The sequence below is a fragment of the Schistocerca nitens genome, chromosome 2 (assembly GCF_023898315.1).
Source record: "Schistocerca nitens isolate TAMUIC-IGC-003100 chromosome 2, iqSchNite1.1, whole genome shotgun sequence".
NCBI lineage: Eukaryota > Metazoa > Arthropoda > Insecta > Orthoptera > Acrididae > Schistocerca > Schistocerca nitens.
Window position 1 is genome coordinate 716,372,763 of NC_064615.1, and position 15,154 is coordinate 716,387,916.

The following is a 15,154-nucleotide window of genomic DNA, read 5'->3' on the forward strand; positions in this document are numbered from 1 at the left end:
CCGCATGGGGGCATAGTGGGAGAGTATTGCTCTCATTTTATAAGACCATAGTATGTTGTAGTTAGGCGAATGTTGTTTACGTTCCCTGGTTGAGGGGCGGCAATTAGACTGATATTGCATGAGGTATTTTGGTGTTACGAATCAAAATTAACCGTAACATGCAATTTTAGGATTATCAGGGAAATAACCCTTTTCAGTACTGATGGTGGTGTTTTATGGTTTGTCTGTTCCAGTTGTCTATAAGAAACAGCTCCTAGAGTGTGTTTGCTCACTTTCGGGAGACCAGTGTATATTTTAGGAGCTGAGGAAGAAATTAGAAAGTATCCATTATGAGAAAGAACTTTGTTTTCATAGATAATGACTTGGATAGTAGAGGCTATCGGGATGATTATAGCCATAAGATGCAAAGGAGCACAAATCCTTCCCTAGTGTCTCCCCTATGTCAGCCATTTTTGAGGCAACAATAAACTTCCCTAAAATGATGTTAACAATTCATGTATCCTTTCTCAAACAAAATTTGTGGGGCAGTTTACATTTTTCTACAGGGTGGCTTCGTTAAGTATAGTTTATGTAAAATTTTTAGGGCAATGTATCCATAGATGACTTCCAGTATGTTTGGCAAACGATCAGATTTACTTATATTGTATTAATACTCTGTATGTGTAGAAGAGAAAGAAGAAAAGTAGCAATGAGATTATGCATGCCCATTAAGTATATGATATATGTCTATGTATTGTTAGCATGTAAGAATCTTACATTCTTCTGAACTTTCTCGCAAACAAACTGCCAGTCTAGGATGATAAATAGCTGTCAGATTCTTGCAAGACACTGGATGTTCAAATCAGTAACCTCTTCTCCTAACACTCTCCTCAGCAGATAACTGTAATAATTTCTTGCACATGGATAGACAGAATTTCGCAGAGCTTTGCACTCAGCTTAACATGGAATACACAGTGTGAAGAATGGTAGCACACTGACACTGCTAAAGAACTGCAAGGAATGGATGCCGAAAGATCAGAGGGGTGACAAACTTGATGTCCTTGAAACAGATCAGTCCTTGTGCACTACTTGGCTATAAACAAAGGAGGGGTGTGTGGGGAAAATGCAGCGACATATTCTAAGGAGGGGTGGGTGGAGGTCCCAGAAGAGTGTCTGAAAGCACATTCCAGTTTGGTAATCCCATCTGAGGGTGAATGTCAATGAGTTATGGAAATAATCCAATGAAAACAATCTAGTTAGTAGTTGAAGAACAACCGACTCATTCAGTTGTAGTTCCACATATCGGTTGGAATATTCAGTCAGTCTTAAGAGTAACTAGTCTCTGGGAGCAACCAAAAGATAACAGTCTATGCAGTCCAGAGCATTACGTTCTGAGCAAGAACATTCAATCATTTTATGTAAGCATAGGCTTCTACGGCCATTGTCACTGTCAAAATTCTTTTGGGTTGTTGACCGCATTGTCAATACGTAAAACATTCAGACATTTTGGCCACTGTTGCAAGTGGCCTTCCTCGTATTAACAATGTGGTCAACAACCCAGAAGAATTTTACTGACAATTCCACTGTTTTTTCATTGTTAAATCATTATAATTGACTGTACTCTGTTACTGCCCATTTTCACTGTTTCTGCCAATGTCTGGATCAGAATGCCAAAATAGTCAGGGGCATGGGAATGGAAGGAATCATATCACTGGGCAGAAAGTGATCTTCAAGATGAAATCAATGTTATATACAGAATCTTTAAGGATGATTCATATTTGAGACTATCTTAAAGAAACTCAGAGACATTATTTATTGTACAGGGTGAAGCGAAATTTGCACACTTGGGCTTCACAGTGTGACTCCTCCAATGCCAGCAATAAAAGAGGTCTCTCACAAAATTTCACCCGGAGACTACATCCGGCAGAAAAAGGACATTAAAGAGTGGCAATCTGGCAACACTGTAACAACACGTATGGTAACCAACTGACAGCACATTTCAATCGTGCTGTACCGTTGGCGAGGTGGACAGAGTTTTGGGTTGGCATGCAGAAGGTTGAGGGTTCAATCCTGGGTTGGGGTGCATTTTTTTTTTTTTAAATTTCATTCTGACATTTCATTTCATACTGTAATATACACCATTTCTTATGTCACATGTATCCTAAATTCACAACATTTTGTAATGTTGAACACAACAAATACGTGGTTAGACAAATAAGAAACAGACAGTTTAAACAATTAATGGGACCAAGGTGATAACACATACAAATAGTAACAGAGCTTGGACATTATTCGCAAAGCACATTGCTAGTCCTACTGATAACGTAAGGCCCTAATGAAATGTAATGGACCTGAACGAGGCAAGAATAATAGTTGGTACTAATCTATGTGACCATTAGAGGAGGGTACAAAGAAAACAGGTTTCGCTTCTAGTAGAGGAAGTGGTGCAAATAAATTCGAGCCCACGACATGGAAAGTGCATCTTTCAAAGCTGACCAAGCTTCCATTTCTACGATTGTCATATGTAAGTGCAAATGTTTTCCAGAGGACCTGCTGCAATCATTGTTGATGAATAAGATGCCAGATATTGTACCACTTGAGACTACATTTACCACATAAAAAACATATGCTTTATCAAAATCTTTATTCTGATGACAGTACATATGATGCTTGTCGGCTGAACATTTGCTGCCATCACGACATTTCTTCTACTTCACCTAGCTCAAGACCATGGACATCAGGATACGATACACTTACCTGTAGAGTAATGGTGTTGCACTCATTTTGCAGTATAGTCTAATTTGTCTTCTGTTTAATTATTTATTGTGAATAACCCTTTCCCGACTCCCTGATTTCATGTATTTGTATCACATATTGATGGTCAAATATATGTTTTTAAGTAATTCACTTGTATGTATATATTTTTGCATACTTTCTTATGTTACGATGTTCAGTAGATAATATTTAATTACTTCTTTTATCCACTGTTTACTTGTTGTATTTTATTACATATATTACATGTTCTTATTAATTTTGTGCATACTTGTGCACCACCTATTGACATATTGCCTTTCCCTTGTGGGCCTGCACACTGATTAGTTTGCTTACAACTTTGCATTGGCCAAATACTTCTAAACCTACTAGCATTCCTGTACATAATATGGTTTCCTTGACGAATTTCTGGTGTAACAATATTGTATGCAAAATACTGTAGATCAGTGTGGCCTGTTCAGCTGAGTTTGTACTCTACATATTTTTGCTGGGTTTATTGCATTTTCGTATATTATTTTGTGTTGACATTTCTGTTTATTTCTTAGGCATTTAATACTTAATATTTTATCTTAATGGTACATGCATTAATTTTATTGAATCTGTCTCTCACAAGAGTATCCACTAAGATGAAAACTCTGCCTTAGCCTCATTTTATGAGCAGACACTCATGCCTTTGTAATAGTTATGCAACTGACTTTTCATGCTTGTATTATTAACGTTTGTGTAATCCATTCTGGTACTCTACCTTAGTACCATTTTCTGTTATTCTAAGACACGAAATTTTGTTCATTTGCAATCTTTACTAGTAAAAGATAAAAATCCATATTTAATGTCAAAACTACGAAAAATTTGTATTTAAGTAAATAAGTACATAAATTTTGGAAATACTTCAAGGAGAGGTGAATAAAAAGTAAGATAGATACATTAAATGAAACTATATGGTTCCAGGGACCTTTTCAAATCTCACAAATCTATGCTTTATATATGCAGACTGAAGCGGCAAATGAAGATTTGTACCAAGGCTGGGATTCAAACTCGATCGCCTGCTCACTAGGCAGATGTGCTAACCCTCCCTGGCACATTGGCTTTACACAACTGCACAGACCAACTTAGCATTCTCCCTCCTCATGCGAATTGGAATTTGGATTGAGAAGGGAGGCATGCTATGGTAATCTGTGTAGTTGAGAAAACCTACAATGCCAGGGTGGTTTAATTTTCATTCAATTACAAAAAATCAATCAACTGACCAATCAGTTGTTAAAAGCAGTCGATTGTGCCATCATTAGTGTCAATGGCTCACTATGTTTTGCATGAAAAAGGAACCTGATAAGTTGGATGAATAGGAAATTGTAGTATGGTGATTGCGCAAGTGAGCATGGTAATACTGGAAATCAGGAGGTAAGATCTCACTTCAGTGGGGGACTGTCTAGAGGAATAGCCCAGAATGTTTCATCAATTTTACTTCATCATGAAGTAGTGGGTTCAATAATTTCAAAGCCAAAGGTTCCGCTGAGCCACAAACGTGGCAACCACAGCCCAGTCTGAATGAATCCACGGCACAATAAATATTGAGTAAAAAAGTGTAGTGTGCACCCAAAGAGGTGTGGGAGAGGAAGCAGATGGTGTTAAACATTCACATCCAGCTAGTCTTTAGTTGATTAATATGGTACGCAACAACATGTTGGCCTTTTATATCAACGAAAATCCCAGAAATCAGGACTTCACAATAACATCAGAGTACCAGGTACCCAAGTAGAGTTATGGGTCAGGATGCTCCTTGGTGTGACGGAATTGGCTGTGTGCAATTTCATGGTAGAGAACTGCAAGCCACGGGGAAGGGTCAAGCTGAGAGTTTTCAGATAGCTCTTTGCAGCTGAGGTTACAGATTGATAGCTACAATGAATGCAAAGGTTGTCATCACACAGCACAAGGATTAAGGATGGGGAAGGCCATGGTTTAAGAACAAAATTCAGCAAATGCTGCGGAACCAAAGAATGTTGCACTATCGATTCAAGTGAGGATGCGCAGAATAACACTAGGCAAAAGTCAGTAGTGATTCGTACATCTGTAAAAAGACCGATACATACAGCATACATTCTTAGTAAAAGATGTTGAGAAGAACTCGAGAAAATTGTGGTCCTACGTAAAATCGCTAAGTGTGTCTAAGATTTCTATCCTGTTGCTCAAACTGTCTGGGGTGGCAATAGAAGACGCAAAAGGAAAGATGAAGTTTTAAATTTTGTGCTTAATTCATTCACTAAGGACAATCAGCCAAAGAAACTGTTGTTTGGCTAAGGCACGGACACTCATACAGTAGACATAATAGGTATCCCTGGTGTAGACAACAACCGAAAGCGATGAAAGCAAATAAGTTGCCTGGTCTGGATCAAATTCCAATTCGGCTTTACAAAGAGTATGCTATGACACTGGCCCCTTACTTAGCTTGTATATATCTTGAATCTCTTGCCCAGCACAAAGTGCCAAGTGAAAGGGATGAAGTGCAGGTGACAGTTGTGGTAAAAGAATGGACCTACAAAATTACACACCAATATCCTTAACAATGGTTTGCTGCAGAATTCTTGAACATAACTCAGCACGAATATAACAAATTTTCTTGAGGTGGAAAAGTTTCTGTCCACAAATCAGCACAGGTTTAGAAAGCATCACTCATGTGAAACTCAGATTGGCTTTTTCTCACACGATATCCTGTGAGCTGTTTAATGGTAATAGGTAAATTCCGTATTTCTAGATTTCCAAAAATCGTTTGACAGGGTGCCCCATCCCATTTTCAGGCTGTTAAAGGTATGAGAATACAGAATATGTTTCTAGTTACGTGAGTAGCTTTAAGACTTAGGTATGTTGTCACTGATGACGAGTGTTCAAAGACATCAAGAGTGCCCCAGGGAAGTGTGACATGACAACTGTAACTTATGTATCCAAATGATCAGACAGACAAGGTGAGCAGCAATCTGCGGCTGTTTGCTGATGATGCTGTGGCATGCAGAGAGGTGTCAGAGTGGCCGTAGAACAACAGAAGGTGTCTTGGACAAGATTTCTAGTTCATGTGATGAATGGCAACTAGCTCTTAAAGTAGAAAAATGTAATACTCAACTACGGCATTAATAGTGAGCTACTTGACAGTTAGGTTGATTAAATATCTAGATGTAACACTGTAAAGTGATACGAAATGGAATGAGAATATGAGGACTGTAGTAGGGAAGATGAATGGTCAACTTTGGTTCATTGGGAAAATTTTAGGAAAGTGTGGCTCATCTGTAAAAGGAGACCACGTATATAACACTAATTCAACCCGTTCTTGAGTACTGTTCAAGGATTTGGTATCTCCACTAGGTGGAATTAAAGGAAGATATTGAAGCTTCACAGAGGGGCTGCTAGATTTGTTACCCTTAAGATTGAACAACATGCACATATTATGGAGATGTTTCATGAACTCAAATGGAAATCCCTGGAGGGAAGGCAATGTTCTTTACGAGGAACACTACTGAGGAAATTTCGAAAACCATTATTTGGAGCTGACCCAAAACAATTCTACTGCCGCCAACATACATTTCGTGTAAGTACCATGAAGATAAGATGCGAGTGTGAAGTTACTAGCAGTGGTACAATGTACCCTTTGACACTCACCATACAGTAACTTTCAGACTATGAAATTGAATGTTTGTAGAACAACGGTCTGACAGAGTACACTAGCTAACAGATGGCAAACAGTAAGAGTGTAACTTTACTCAGCACAGAGCTCTGAGCAATGCCATTTCTTTGGGACATTTATGGAGCTGCATTACGTAATAAATCTAATTTTAAGCAACTGGTGAGATGAAAGCTAACATATGAAACAGTCACGAGACTTAAAAACCCATATTGGAGGGTAAGTAAAACCAGGTGGTGGTACCAAGTGGCATCATATGTTTTAAACAAGTCTAAAAAACCTGCAAAGAGAAGTTGGTGTTTAAGAACAGACTGCAGATTGCTGTTTCCAGTCTAACCATATGGTCAGTTGGACTGGATGACAACATTTGTGCATTGCAAAGGGGAAACACCTTCTAGCCAAATACGACTGAAGATCCTGAGTAGATGAAGTCTGAGTAACATTCAGATGCTGACTCATTTGACTTTGAATTGAATCCAGTTTAGAGACTTGTTGTGGACTAAGTCAACAGCTTGAAGCAGTTCTCGGGCACTGAAAAGTTTAGATAATTTACGGTTACGGGGTGCAAAATATAGGGAATGTCACATCTGGTGTTTTATGCATTTGAAAGGTAGTCTGCTAAGACTACGATGCCAGAACTGGCACAAAGTGAGTCGCTAGGTGTTCACCAAAAACTAATGCACTGGTAGAAATACCACCATGAAGGAGGAGACCTGGAACAGTTGCTGATCTTTAGTGGCCCAATACACTACAGAGCTTGACCAACAACAGGAATGAAGAGTTGTATGTTCTCAAACACTCCCAGCATTTGGTTAGGTAGCAAGCCTTTGCATAGAGCCACTTCAAAGTGATTACAGTGGTCTGTGAATGATGTCTCTTAAGATCTTTACCTGGCCCTGTAACAGTTATGAATAGCTGTCACAGCTGGTCCATCATGTTAGTGGGTGGCTGTAGAGGGTGTCTGTAGAAAGGGAGACACCAATTCCAGTGGTGTGGGTGATCATATTGGAGAAGTCTCCTAAAAACTCATTGATGTCATTCGACAGAGGGAATGAAGGTGATGGTGATGTATACAACTGCCAGTTGGCTCTTCGGAGAGCCCAAAGTGGCAAGTGGTCCATCTGACAGTGACAAGGAAGTGACACGATCACTGGTCATCGCAGGAGAGCAATGAGACTGGGGAAGGAAATACAAACAGTCGAAAAAGTGACAAATGGCAGTAGGGTGAGTAGGAGTACAGTCATTAAGGATACACAGAGCAAGGTCAGGAAGAAGTTGACCAATCAGAAGGCCTCTACCAGATGACTTGGTACTTCAAGAGAGAGGTGCATATGGTAATCCTCGAGTAGGAGAAAAAGGGGAAGAGTTGTTGGAGTAAGGTGGCAATCTCAAGCTAAGTAACTGCCCTTCCTGAGTGGCAAATAATGTTGGAACCGTTCGCACCCACACTGATGTGTATCCAATGTGGTATGTACAGGAACTCACTCACTGATGACATCTGTGCTAGCCAATGTACAGATCATTCTAGATGCTGCCTTGAGACCAATATTGTTCTGACAGAATGCACAGCAAGTTCTAAAGAGTTGGAGAATGTTCATCAGTGAAATAAGTTTCTTGGAGAGCAACACAGATCACAGTACAGGACAATGTTGTTGTTGTTGTTGTTGTTGTTGTTGTTGTTGTTGTTGGTAGACGACTGTAATAACCATTGCAGTTCCTTTGAATTATCAAGTTTAGGGTCTCTTGGTAAGGTTTGAAATGGCAAAGGGCAAAGAAGGAAGTTCATACACCAGAATCACTGGGTCACTGGTGGGGATGGACTAACAAACAAGATAGGTTTTGAGTCCAATGGTGTGTGTGTGGGGGGGGGGGGGGGAGGGGGGTATCTGGCACCTCCAGGATGAGCGGAACGGCTTTGTCCAGAGATTTCTCCTTTTTCTGTTTAACCACTTTAGGCAGTCAGGACAGATGTGGGCTTACCCACTTTGGGGATAGGAAATTATGAGAGCGCAGCACCATGACTTGCAATTAGTGACTCCTTTAATTACTAGATGGCGTCATTTCACTGGCCTTTAGATTGTCAAGGAAAGAGTTAATGAAAGGGATCCCAGTCAGTGGTACATACTGGAGGAGGATGCTGCTCTTCCAGCTGTGTATTGAGAGTCGACGACCCCGAATATAGTCTAATTTGCTTGCACAACCTGAGCCAGTTCACGAACATTTTTCCAAACCAACTTATCATTTGGTACCTTCTGCCCCCCCCCCACCCTTACTCCTCAGCTTGAACAACATTTCAAACATGCCCCACACTTCCGTAAATTTAAAAAAAAATTGGGACTGAATGTAGCTGATGTCCTACAAGAAAGCTGGTTGGAATCCAGCCAGTGGCCAGTGAGTACACATAAAAGCAAAAACTGCAACACCTGAAGACAACAGCAGGGATCAGTTGTCGAAATATTGTGCAGAAAATGGAAACAACAAATCTGCTGAACACCAGGAAGCTCACTATTACTCAATCATGCCAAGAAAATCAGAGATCACAAACCAAGCTACGTCATCATTAGAGAATCTGTTCTACATACCAAGTGCGAGGAAAGATATAATTAAGACTGCAGCACAGGAAAAGGAGAAGTACTTCAATGGCTTTGGAACCAGTGATCATTACACAAAACTCTCAAAAGGTGTAGAGCCCTCTGGGGCGTGTTGTTTGGCACAGACTGTTTTCAGACCTGAGGGAGAAGGCCATACCGCTTACTGCATTGCTGGCAGAGTACTATCCTTAGCCAAATTTATCTTTATAAACTGAGAAAAAACCAACAATAAGGGAAAAAAATCTACATTTAATTCAGGGCACGGATAGAAATAAAGCTATATTCACAAATGCCTTTGCAGAAGGAGATGACATGTGAACATTTAATTACACATATATGTACACATCACATTTTCACTATGAACAGTTTCAGTTTATTGGCAACACAATATGATTGCTTATTGCATATATTACCCAATTCATTTTCTTCCTTACAGATATGGGTTTTCTATCTGTCAACTGGTTGGCTACATTGGTCACCTCGTATTTCCTGCATCAGATTATTAATCTGCAGAATCTATCAACATCCTTTCATTAAGTACGTTGAAGTTGTATATAAATGGGAGTTTTATCACTTATGATTACAAAGTTCTACACCTGTGTCATATTTCATGCAATCTTATCTCATAACCATTAAGCTTGTACATTCCCTCAATTTGAAGCCCTAGCTCGTTCAGGTCACATTTAATGTGCTAATCCAGCACCCTTCACATATAAGCTCAATCCCTAAATTTCTAATGGGACCCACTTTATTCTTTGGAAACAAGTCAGGAGTACTTACAAACTGCTATGAAACTAGAAATCCCTGAGAATGGATACAACAGGTAGTCTGACAACCCCAAGGCAGCAGTGAAGTCTTATCAAATCCTTTACCTCATACCACCAGATTATATGAAGTGTGTAGTAGTTGCAAAAAGTTTAAAACTGCATGCATGGTCAAAACACACTTACACTTACTTTACTTTACTTTATGCAGAAAAAAGAAGTTGCCCTGGATGTTCCACACCTTTTTCTGATGGAAAACACAATGAATGTGTCTATAGTCAAGGCGGTGTAAGAATATCAACAGCTTTCAACTGCGAAGCACTAACAGCTACAGGCAAAAACAGTAGCCTTCTACAGAACTGTGACAACACCAAGGCAATCCCACAGAGACATTTACAAAAACGCATTACGCTATTGGTTGAGATAGCACCGTAATCAGCTTACACCAAATCAACTATAGCACATAGTGGAAATGAAAAAAAATTATCTGTTTTAGTCAATCACTCCTCATTATGATTAAACAGCTTGACAAAGTCAATTTCCACAGAGGCCAGGTAACTAAGCAGCAAGTTCCACAGACTTTCCCTGAGACATACTGTCGTGACATCCAATAACTCAACAGGCTATTGCACTAAGCATAGGATGAGGTAGTTGTGCAAGAACTTTAATTATGCTTCCGCTGCCTTAACTATGTCAACCCCCCTTTTTTTCTGTTTATCTGTAGATACTTCTATTGGATTATTATTTGTCACTAAATTGAACACCTTATTTCAAAACAGATTTTACTGAATAGAGCCTCCATTCTTACAACTTTATTGAAGATAAATTGTTCCAAGAGAGGATGCAAGGGTAGGGTTTAACACTTCACCATTCAAGAGGTCCAAAGAGACTGAGCGCGAAGTCAGACTGGAGGAGAATACAGAGGAAAATCTTTCAGACATTTCTTGTTCTTTTGTATGGAAGCTGAAATAGTTCTATACACACATTCTTCATTGTGTACTATTTCTGTTTAAACCAAGTGCTCATGTGCATGGTCTCATACCAGTGGCAATGTAAAGAAATAAAAAATTTTTATACCTGTGAAAGTTGTTTTATCTTGAGAATTGTATAAAGTTAATGTCCCAAAAAGGACCCATTCCATAATTTATATGAAGTGACTTGGGAAAACTACCAAAAATCAACATATGGAAGATGAAATGGAAGATCTGCTCTCCACTCACCATGAACAAGAGTCCAGTACATAACTAATGTACCACCTCACTTGATGGTTTTAAAGATAATAAAATCAGTGCGTAATGAGATGTGTTCTAAATGAACATCATTTGGTGCCACAATAATATGAATTCGTGTGTGTGTGTGTGGCACCATTATCATTGCATTTCAGAATGACTTTCAGACAACACTATCCTAACACAATTAAGAGTATTTATGCCCAGTCACTTGAGTGACATTGGGGCTTCAGCCCGAACTCGTGCCTTTTAGAAGCCGTACACTATAAACTGGGCCGAACTCGTGCCTTTTAGAAGCCGTACACTATAAACTGTGTCCCACAAGCCATCTAATCTCCAACTTGTTCTTTGAGCTTCTCCATGGCACTTAAACTAAGCCAGAACATAGATTTAATATGGCATAAACATTTATCTCAGTACACAATCCACTAAAGAGCAGAAAAGTGATCCCTGAATCAATTATTCTGTCCTCCTTAAGACCAAGTTCACTTTTGCCCATCTTTTTTCCTTGCCTAAAAAAGTACCTTAGTGAGACTATATCACGGTGTAATGTCACCTTACACTTCGGTTGCAGAAAGTGTGAAATCACTATATTATCAATCGCAGCACTAAGTTCAACCACAAGATCACTTAAAAAAAAAAAAAACATTTCAAGTTTTAGAGCTAGTAATGATAATACCCCCAACCCCCCTCTCTCCCTGTGTCTGTTTGACTAACGTGTGTGTGTGTGTGGGGGGGGGGGGGTTGCACTAAAGATCGCTTTAACTCATTTTAGTAATACTTATTAAAATAATACTTACACCACACATTCTTATGTTCATACAATATTAACAATGGCTACTCACCAGTTTCTCCAGCTGGCGCCAGTAATTTCTCTTTCAACGATCGCCTCCTTGCAAGGCGTTCACTAAATGTATTTCGACTCTCATTTGTAAAACAGCGTACAATTTGAATCTTTGGTGAACACTGTTTCATCGACAGGCATCTCGTACGCAGAGGTTGCAAAGAAGGTGCCACAGACACCCGGCAGATGGTTGTGATTAACATTGTTCCTGCAATAAAGGTATTTTTACTGCATATCAAATATCTCAAATGCACAAAGCACACACACTAAACACAGCTTGTGAAAATGACATCCCAGACAAAAAGTGGTTAAAATGTTTTCAAAAGGGCAGAGAAACTGTTAGATAAAATGAAGCTATGGACTAAGCTCATCAGATGTACACAACAGAACTGTCACACATCCACAAGCACGCAGAGACAACAGTGGCTGTGTTTGTGAGAATGTGTGCACATCTGATTGATTTACCTGTTTCAACCCCCTATCTGTTAATCTTCAGGTACACATAGATGCCATATAAACTGCTACTGAGGGTAGAAAAGTAAAATAAAAAAAGCTGAACTTTATTTTCATGTGTTGTTTTATAAGGGAAATTCCAAGAACATTGCCCCAGTGCTACAAATATGAGCAAAATAGATACTGGCACAAAAATGTTGCAAAACAATGAAAATCATTAAAATTAAAGAAGGCTCCAGAGCCCAATGAAATCTCTACCAGATACTACACAGAATTTGCAACAAAGTTAACTCAACTTTTAATTATGACGTAAAGTAGACCCCTTGAACAGAAAACTGTGTCCAGTGGTTGAAAGAAAGCACAGTTTATACCCAACTACCAGAAGGATAGAGGAAGCCTTCCACAAAACATATTCTGATCTCGAAAATAATTATGTATCTCCAACAGAATAACCCCACGGTGACCTGTATTGTGTACAAGATCGTGGGTCACACAACACCTAACTCAAGTTTTTCCACAATACATCTTGATACCCTTGGATCAAGGCAATAAGGTGAATGTAGGATTTACTGTCTTTGGAAAAGCATTAGACTCAGTACCATAGTAACACTTATGAGCAAAAAGTATGATAATGTGTGTGTGTGTGTGTGTGGGGGGGGAATCAATGGTAATTTGTGACTGGATGGAAGACTTCTCGATAGGATGGACACAGTGTACTTCAGGCACATTCCCATGAAGTACTTTTATTTGTGGGGGTGGGGTGTCTTCTTTCTCTTGGTGTTGTATGTTAATAACATGACTGACTATTTTAATAGTAACAGCTTACTTTTTAAAAAAAAGATGCAGTAGTTTGTAATAGAGTAGCACTTCTTGAAGGAAAGGCTGCAGAAAAAGCCAGTCAGCTCTTGATAAAATCTCAAAGCAGTGCAAAAGTTGGAAACTTGCTTTAAAAGTTCTGAAATGTAAAATTGTGCACTTCACAATACGCATAAATTTAGTATCACATGGCCACAATACCAATGAATCAGCCAATTCATATAAATAACATACTGTAATAATTTGTAGGAATATGAAATAGAAGCATAACATAGGCAAAACAGCTGGGGAAAACACTGTTAGTCTACAAAGGGGACTGCTTACAAAATGCTCATCCATTCCATACTAGCCTTTTCAGTCCTGGCGAACTAAATAAAGCACATCACAGCACTTACACAGTTTTACTTTGTGCTACATTCTAAGACACTTTAGCTTTGGTACTCTAAATACAGCAACACTTCCACTTGACAGCTGCCATCTAGTGCCTGTGTTGCAACCTGCAGTGGAAATCAAGACAGAGGACAGAAACATAGTTCCTCATAGGTAGTGTATATTAAAGTATATGTTGTTTTTATTGGCAGTTTTATTATTCATAAATAGAGTTTAAATAGTGTAAGTATCGCTAGCACAATAATTATGTCAGAAAAGCACTATAAGACTATTTATGTTCATACAAACCTGGTGTAATAAACATAATACATTGTTACAAAAAATTAGGGGAGCATGTGTCTTGACGTCTGGTATATTAAATCTATTTTGATACAGGTGGTATCTGTGATATTGCATGACCTGAGATTTTTGTTTTCAATATACGCAACAATTAAAAATCATTCTCCATCTACTGACTTCATAAGCATTAAGGTGTCAGGTGGTGCCTCAGAAGGAAGTCAATACCACCATTCCAGTGTTTTCTATTTAGGTACATAGATGGCAGTTGGCATTTTTGGAAATTGTATTCAACCAAGCAGATGCAATACAACATCTTAATGTGGTGCAATTTTCATTGTGTTGCTGCAGATGCCAATGCCTCTCCATGTGTCATCCAAAGGTGGTGGACACACCACAGGGACACAGGCCGCGACACAACGCAAGTTGGACAAGGTTGCCAATGTGTAACAACTCCAAGTGAAGAATATCTGGCAATCTGTCTTGTGGTGCCATATGGATACTGCCAGATCACCGTAACAAGACCTCAGAAGGTCCGCTGGAGTCAATGTGTCCGGTCAGACTGTAATGAACTGATTACAAGAAAGGACATTATGACCCAGATGCCCTATTGAAGTATCTCACTTGACATATCATTTTTCAATTTGCCTTCAGTTCTGCCTTTCCCTTGTCAACAGGCAACTGCATCTTGGGCGAAACTTGCTATTCGCAGACTAGTCTGGATAATGTCTGATGGCCAGGTTAGTGTGCAGACACCTGTGGTGAGCGGTACCTGCCACCTTGTTAAGCCTGGACATTAAAATAATGGAATGACAGGCAGCGAGTCACAACCTAACTCTCATTGTGCATGTGCGAAACATGTTTGACGTATTCACGATTGTCTTGTTCCATCACAGACACTCCGAGTTTGCTCATGGGCTCTCATTGAAGAATGGGAATGGTTTGTTTTCAACAACTATACGATGTTCCAGCTATTTTTATGTAAATGATGTAGGATGTAATGATTTTTTGAGTACTTAATTTGTGAAAGATAACAGTAAAATTTAGTTGCATATCCAGTCCTCAATTATTGCTCAAATGAGTACAGGACACCCGTCATGTTCCTCTAATTATTTCGAGCAGTGTATAATTCTCACCAAGTGGCGGCAGGAGGAAACACATATAAAGGTCAAAGAACTGTGCAAGCTTTCGGAACCAGTGGCTCCCTCTTCTGGCAGAAGCACTAAGGGGAAAGAAGGAAAAGAACTGGCAAGGCTTAGGGGAAATGGGGAGAGATAAAAAAAGCCATCCTGAAACCTGGATCAGGAGAGACTTACCACATTGGATGAGAAGGAAAGCTGGATTGTTGTGAACTACACTGAATGAGATTTGGA

At 39.3% G+C, this 15,154-nt stretch overlaps 1 protein-coding gene across 2 annotated transcripts in view; it reads right to left on the bottom strand.

Moving 5' to 3' along the window:
- Positions 1 to 15,154, bottom strand: part of LOC126236891 (growth hormone-inducible transmembrane protein-like) — an 88,326-nt gene that overhangs the window by 59,506 nt on the left and 13,666 nt on the right. For both annotated transcript variants that reach the window (XM_049946526.1, XM_049946527.1), the window contains exon 2: positions 11,848 to 12,054. In XM_049946526.1, coding sequence (XP_049802483.1) covers positions 11,848 to 12,049 — 202 coding nt within the window. In that variant the 5' untranslated portion in view covers positions 12,050 to 12,054. The remainder of the gene's footprint in view (positions 1 to 11,847; positions 12,055 to 15,154) is intronic.